Consider the following 5,986-nt stretch of genomic DNA (forward strand, 5'->3'; position numbering starts at 1 on the left):
CTCTCTCTCTCTCTCCCTGTCTCTCTCTCTCTGTCTCTCTCTCTCTCTGTCACTCTCTCTCTCTGTCTCTCTGGGGGACGTGGAACGCATGAGCTGAAAGGGGTGGTAGACACGGCTCGGGTGGTGGGGGTGGGGAGAGATGGGGTGGGGAGAGTGGGGGTGGGTGGGGTGGTGGGTGGTGGGGGTGGGGGTGGGGAGAGTGGGGGTGGGACTGGGGAGAGTGGGGGTGGGAGTGGGGAGAGTGGGAGTGGGTGGGGGTGGGGTGTGGTGGTGGTGGGGGTTGAGGGGTGAGGTGGTGGTGGGGGTGCGGGTGGGGAGAGTGGCGGTGGGAGTGGGGAGAGTGGGGGTGGGTAGGGGTGGGGTGTGGTGGGGGTGGGGAGAGTGGGGGTGGGTGGGGGTGGGTGGGGGTTGAGGTGGTGGTGGGGGTGGGGTTTGAGGGGTGAGGTGGTGGTGGGGGTGGGGGTTGAGGGGTGAGGTGGTGGGGAGAGTGGGGGTGGGTGGGGGTGAGGTTGTGGGTGGGGGTGGGGGTTGAGGGGTGAGGTGGTGGTGGGGGTGGGGGTTGAGGGGTGAGTTGGGGTGGGGGTGGGGAGAGTGGGGGTTGGGTGAGGTGGTGGTGGGGTGGGGGAGTGGGGGTGGGGTGAGGTGGTGGGGGTGGGGGTTGAGGGGTGGTGTGGAGAGTGGGGGTTGGGTGAGGTGGTGGTGGGGGTGGGGGGAGTGGGGGTGGGGGTGAGGTGGTGGGGGTGGGGGTTGAGGGGTGGTGTGGAGAGTGGGGGGTTGGGTGAGGGGGTGATGGTGGTGGTGGTGGTGGTGGGGGGAGTGGGGGTGGGGGTGAGGTGGTGGGGGTGGGGGTTGAGGGGTGAGGTGGTGGTGGGGAGGTGGGGGTGGGTGGGGGTGAGGTGTGGGTGGGGGTGGGGGTTGAGGGGTGAGGTGGGGTGGGGGGTGGGGGGGGGGTGGGGGTGAGGTGGTGGGGGTGGGGGTTGAGGGGTGGTGTGGAGAGTGGAGGGTTGGGTGAGGGGGTGATGGTGGTGGTGGTGGTGGTGGGGGGTGGGGGTGGGGGTGAGGTGGTGGTGGTGGTGGTGGGGGGAGTGGGGGTGGGGGTGAGGTGGTGGGGGTGGGGGTTGAGGGGTGGTGTGGAGAGTGGGGGGTGGGTGAGGGGTGAGGTGGTGGTGGGAGTGGGGGTGGGGGTGAGGTGGTGGGGGGGGGGTGGGGGGTGTTGGGTGAGGGGGTGGTGGTGGAGGAGTCCTTGTCGCTGACCCCGCCTCTCACTTTGCTCCGTTGGCAGGCGAGGAGCCCAGCTCGGCCCAGGACTGGTGGCAGGTCGGCCAGGAGGACCAAGGCGACTGGGAGAGGCCCAGGCCGCGGGCCCGGCCCTGAAGGAGGGGAGGCCGCACCGGGATCGCCGGGTTCCTCCCTGCGTAGCAGCGGAGGACGAGCTGTCGGCCGGGCCTCGCAGGCTCCACCCGCGGCCTAGTGCGGAGCTAGGCCCGAACAAGAGCCTGCGAACCAGACACCAACAGGCTTAACTTCTCACTAGGCCCGAAGCGGAGCCTGTCTCCCCCGGCGACAGGACCTGTCCCTCGCCGAAACCTGGATTACTTTCTTCTCTTTTCCCTGTCATCATCTCGGATAATTAAAAAAAACAACAATAAAGTGGTTCCTCTTGGCAACCAATTCGATTCTGGATTTTCCTTTCGAACGGTTCCTCGCTTAAAGTTGCCGTTGACGTTCGGGCCCCCGGCTCCTCTCGAGCCTGTTACACAGGAACAGGAGGAGGCCCCATTCAGCCCCCTCCTCGAGCCTGTTACACAGGAACAGGAGGAGGCCCCATTCAGCCCCTCTCGGGCCTGTTACACAGGAAGAGGAGGAGGCCCCATTCAGCCCCTCTCGAGCCTGTTACACAGGAACAGGAGGAGGCCTATTCAGCCCCTCTCGAGCCTGTTACACAGGAACAGGAGGCCATTCAGCCCCTCTTGAGCCTGTTACACAGGAACAGGAGGAGGCCCATTCAGGCCCATCTTGAGCCTGTTACACAGGAACAGGAGGAGGCCCATTCAGGCCCATCTCGAGCCTGTTACACAGGAACAGGAGGCCATTCAACCCCTCTCAGAGCCTGTTACACAGTAACAGGAGGCCATTCAGCCCCTCTCGGGCCTGTTACACAGGAACAGGAGGAGGCCATTCAGCCCCTCTCGAGCCTGTTACACAGGAACAGGAGGAGGCCCCATTCAGCCCCTCTTAAGCCTGTCGAGGCCCCGATACATCGTGAAGGGCTTGGGAAGGCGGGGCTCCCTGACGATTGACATGTTGGGTGACCAATAGCGGGAGTCGTGGGGCAGGGGGCGGTGGGGGTGGGGGCGGTGGTGGAAGGGTGGCTGAAGGTCAGAGGTTACCCCGATGACACCTCCCCAGGCCGCGCACAGGCCAGACTTGGCGACTCTAATTCAGGCCTCGATATATCGGACACCGGAGTGACCTTGTCCTCCCGGTGACCATTCTGCCCCTCTCTCCAATCCATCCACGGAACAGAAGTTCCTCATCCCTGGAACCATCCCCGTGAATCTTTTCCCCGCTCTCTCTCTCTCTCTCCAAAACGCCTTCACATCCTTCCCAAAGCGCGGAGCCCAGAACCGGACACCATCCACCAGCTGAGGCCTAACCCGTGCCTTACACCAGCCCCACATAACCTCCCTGCCGATAGCCAAACGCTGGGAGTGCGAAACAAACATTGAAAATGCTGCGAAAAATAACCTCAGGACGTCCAGCAACACCTGCGGAGGGCCAAGCAGAGTTAACAATCGGAGCACCGGAGACGGACTCGAGAACATTAACCCCGTTTCTCGCTCCCATTAGGACCGACGCAGTTGGCGAAGCGGGGTTGTATAAAAATCCGGGAGAGAAACAACTGTCATAACCTACATTTTTTAAGCGTTATGTTTGGGGATGCGACTCTAAATTCAAGAATCAGACCACCAGTTCTCGGGAGGTTTTACATTAAACTAAATTTATTAATTTAAACAGGCTAAAATATATATATATATATATATATATATAGATGGCTACAAATTATTACCATCATAACTTTTAACAGGTTCCAAAACTAATCTCCATAAAGTACTTTCACCTTACGAATTCCAAATGAGTTTCTTTCCACTTTGGTTCCTGTAGAACCAGTGGGAGACTGACAGGCTTTGATCTCACATTGCCTCTGCCCCGCCACACCCCGGAAACTGCTGAAGTTATGCCTACCAGCCCCGCTGAATGTTAATTCTCCCCGTATCTGTTCGAACCTCTTCGAACTTCACCTGTTGACAGTGCAACCCCCTTTTCCTAGTGCCAATCTGATTCGTAATGCAAACATGTGGGGCCTGGTCGCTGCTCGATAGAAGCATAGAACGCTACAGCGCAGAAAAAAACAGGCCATTCCTGTAGTTAGGCGACCAGAACTGCACGCAATACACCAAAGTTGCCCCTCACCAAGATGGCCGGCTCCCCATTGTCATCAATGGGGGATATTGCCTCCCCACCACCCAACTCCAAAGTTGCCCCTCACCAAGATGGCCGGCTCCCCATTGTCATCAATGGGAGATGTTGCCCCCACCCCCCAACCCCGACTCCTCAGTTGCCCCTCACCAAGATGGCCGGCTCCCCATTGTCATCAATGGGAGATGTTGCCCCCACCCCCCCCCAACTCCTCAGTTGCCCCTCACCAAGATGGACGACTCCCCATTGTAAATCAATGGGGGAACTTGTCGCCCCCCTGACTCCTCAGTTGCCCCTCACCAAGATGGACGACTCCCCATTGTAAATCAATGGGGGAACTTGTCGCCCCCTGACTCCTCAGTTGCCCCTCACCAAGATGGCCGGCTCCCCATTGTCATCAATGGGGGATCTTGCCCCGCTCCCCACTCCACAGTTGCCCCTCACCAAGATGACCGACTCCCCATTGTCATTAATGGGGGATCTTGCCCCCCCCCCCCCCCGCGACTCCTCAGTTGCCCCTCACCAAGATGGCCGGCTCCCCATTGTCATCAATGGGGGATCTTGTCGCACCCCCCCCACCCCGACTCCTCAGTTGCCCCTCACCAAGATGGCCGGCTCTCCATTGTCATCAATGGGGGATCTTGCACCCCCCTGACTCCTCAGTTGCCCCTCACCAAGATGGCCGGCTCCCCATTGTCATCAATGGGGAAGTTGCCCACTCCACTGTTGCCCTCACCAAGATGGCCGGCTCCCCATTTTCATCAATGGGGAATCTTGCCTCCCCACCACCCCACTCCACAGTTGCCCCTCACCAAGATGGCCGGCTCCCCATTGTCATCAATGGGGGACCTTGCCCCCCCACACTCCACTGTTGCCCCTCACCAAGATGGCCGACTCCCCATTGTCATCAATGGGGGATCTTTCCCCGCTCCCCCCCCCACCCCCTCCCCCTCCAGGTCCTCAGTTGCCCCACACCAAGATGGCCGGCTCCCATTGTCATCAATGGGGGATCTTGCCCCCCCACACTCCACTTTTGCTCCTCACCAAGATGGCCGACTCCCCATTGTATATCAATAAGGGAACCTGCTCCCAACTCCTCAGTTGCCCCTCACCAAGATGGCCGAGTCCGCATTGTATATCAATAGGGGATCTTGTCGCCCCCACCCCTCAGTTGCCCCTCACCAAGATGGCCGACTCCCCATTGTGTATCAATAGGGGAACCTGTCGCCCCCACTCCGCAGCTGCCCCTCACCAAGATGGCCGACTCCCCATTGTAAATCAATGGGGGAACCTGTCCCTCCCGCTCCTCAGTTGCCCCTTACCAAGATGGCCGACTCCTCACTGTAAATCAATGGAGGAACTTGCCCCTCACCAAGGGAGCTCTCACTCCCGGTATAATTAATGGGGCAAAAAAAATAATGCCCCGCACCAAAATTATTCCCAAGGGCGGAAAAGCCCCCTCGACACCATAGCCCATAAAAAGAAAATCATTGAGGCGATGGGGGTGGGGGCGTGTGGGGTTGGTTGGTTTGCCCCGCACAAAAATGGCCGACGTCCTCGTTATAAAGCGAAGGGCAGATGCCCCGCAACAAAATGGCTGACGTTGCCGTTAAAACCGACGGTGAGGGGGATGGAGGGTGGGAGGGGGCGGGGTGGTGGTTGGAAATGCCCCGCACCAAAATGGCCGGCACTCCCTTCATAAACAATGGGTTTTGGGGGGGTGGCGGGTGAGGAGATGCCCCGCATCAAAATGGCCGAACCTCCCGTTCTAATCAATGAGGTTGGAGTTTGGGTGGGGGCGGGGTCAGGAGAGCAAGATGGCCGTGAGCCCCCTGACAACCAACCAACCGACCGGGGCCGAGCGCCCCGCACTAAGATGGCCGGCGCTGCCTTTCTAACCAATGCGTGAAGCGAGAGGGTCGGGGGGGAATTGGTCGGGTGGTGCCCCGCACAAAGATGGCCGACACACCCTGCCGAAGCCAATCGGGTGGGCCGGCGCGCTGACTCTCACCAATCGAAAGGCGGACCGAGCCGGAGGGGGGGGGCGGGGTCGGGAGGGCTACTTCCGCTTCCGCTCCACACCGCCCCCGGGACCGGAAGTTCCGGCGGCGTGGGCCATCTTGAGTCTCTCCAAGATGGCGTCGCAGGGGAAGAAGAGGAGGAGAGGGAGGCCGCAGGAGGAGGAGGCGGTGGTGGGGGAGAGGGAGGAGGAGGAGGAGGAGGAGGAGAGGGAGGCCGCCGGGGGAGGGGGAGCTCGGCTCAGGGCAGCCCCAGGGAGGAGGACCGGGGCCCGACTGGTGGTCATCCTGGAGGGAGCAGCGCTGGAGACTGTGAAGGTGGAAATGGGGGAGATGGGGAGGGAGGGGGAGGGAGGGGAGAGGGAGGGGGAGGGGAGGGAGGGGAGGGGGGAGGGAGGGGAGGGAGAGGGAGGGGAGAGGGAGGGGAGGGGGAGGGGGAGGGGAGGGAGGGGAGGGGAGGGGGAGGGGGGGGAGGGGAGGGGAGGGAG

General features: G+C 61.2%; 1 protein-coding gene across 1 annotated transcript in view; it reads left to right on the forward strand.

The window, feature by feature from the left end:
* The window catches only part of LOC144678074 (GLIPR1-like protein 1), a 21,657-nt gene extending 19,988 nt beyond the window's left edge, over positions 1–1,669 (forward strand). The window contains exon 9 of the mRNA XM_078537994.1: positions 1,283–1,669. Coding sequence (XP_078394120.1) covers positions 1,283–1,374 — 92 coding nt within the window. The 3' untranslated portion in view covers positions 1,375–1,669. The remainder of the gene's footprint in view (positions 1–1,282) is intronic.
* The last annotated feature ends 4,317 nt before the right edge of the window (positions 1,670–5,986 follow it).

The sequence above is a fragment of the Cetorhinus maximus genome, unplaced genomic scaffold, assembly GCF_964194155.1.
Source record: "Cetorhinus maximus unplaced genomic scaffold, sCetMax3.hap1.1 HAP1_SCAFFOLD_3554, whole genome shotgun sequence".
Taxonomy (NCBI): Eukaryota; Metazoa; Chordata; class Chondrichthyes; order Lamniformes; family Cetorhinidae; genus Cetorhinus; species Cetorhinus maximus.